The sequence below is a fragment of the Trichogramma pretiosum genome, unplaced genomic scaffold (genome assembly GCF_000599845.2).
Source record: "Trichogramma pretiosum strain Unisexual culture from Peru unplaced genomic scaffold, Tpre_2.0 scaffold639, whole genome shotgun sequence".
NCBI lineage: Eukaryota > Metazoa > Arthropoda > Insecta > Hymenoptera > Trichogrammatidae > Trichogramma > Trichogramma pretiosum.
The window spans coordinates 1-1,054 of record NW_019641307.1 but is presented as its reverse complement, the minus strand read 5'-3'; the positions used below and the strand labels follow the sequence as shown (position 1 = coordinate 1,054).

The following is a 1,054-nucleotide window of genomic DNA, read 5'->3' as shown; positions in this document are numbered from 1 at the left end:
GCTATTTTATCCACATCAATCTCATCAAACATTGTTTGGCCATAGGCACAAACTTTATTGCTACCCCACCAGGGGTGGTGTGCATTGAAATCACCTAAAAAGAATAGTTGATTGATATTGTTGACCTTATCAATGACGGCATGCCACTCATCTCTCCACGACGAGATAGACATTCCGGGTTTATGAGTTGGACTCCTGTAATATGCTATAATGTTTGTAGGCTCTGGGTAAGTATCTATAGTGATGGCAGCTATTTCTATTTGTTCTAGGTCGTTCAATCCTAGTTCAAGAGTGTCGTACATAATGTTGGATTTGATTAAAAACAAAATACCTCCTTTACTATTACAAGCTCTGTCAAATCTGACAGCGTTAAAACCTTGTAAAGTGTAGTGATTATGTTCATTTAAAAATGATTCAAAAATAATTATTACATCATAATTTATAAATAATTTAATAGCTTCAGTCTTACTTTTAATTCCTCTGGCATTCCATTGAAGAATTTTAAGGCCAGAGTTAACCATATTACAATGACTAAATAAATAACTAAATTGATTCTTTGGTTTTTGCTTTCTTTTTATAAACTCAAATAAGTGATTCAAGTACATTAATTGTTAAAAGTAAGACTAAAGCTGTGTTTAAGTTGGAGGGTTGCAAAAATCAAAAAGTGGGTCACGTGTAGAACCGTTGATATTGTTTAATTGTTCTTGATGAAGACGGTTGTAAAGTTTCTTGGTTGTTGAGGCCAAGTTGGTGTTGAAATTTCCATCTTGACCCTCAGGATTTGTTAGTTGTCAGTGTGCTTTTTCCTGTACGATTCTTGTTGCTGTTGCTGTTTCCGTTGTTGTTGTTGTTGCTATTATTGTTGCTGGTCGTTGGATGTGACAGGATGGCCTGTTTTCCAGAAGGAGACTGATTTGAAACTTGATTATTGGAGGATCTGATTTTTGTGGTGGTTTTATTCTCCAAACTATTGATTTTATTAAAGTCAGAATAATTTGATTCTTTATTTAATGGTGGGTACTGTTCAGCTGATTTGCCTGTGAGACTTCTGGTC

General features: G+C 34.8%; 1 protein-coding gene across 1 annotated transcript; it reads right to left on the bottom strand.

The window, feature by feature from the left end:
* Positions 1-53: 53 nt before the first annotated feature.
* On the bottom strand, positions 54-967 carry LOC111693541 (putative uncharacterized protein DDB_G0278881; the record flags this gene model as incomplete). The annotated part of the gene is made up of 2 exons (XM_023458337.1): positions 54-376; positions 813-967. Coding segments are annotated over 2 exons (478 nt in total), but the record flags the coding sequence as incomplete, so codon positions are not given.
* Positions 968-1,054: the final 87 nt, after the last annotated feature.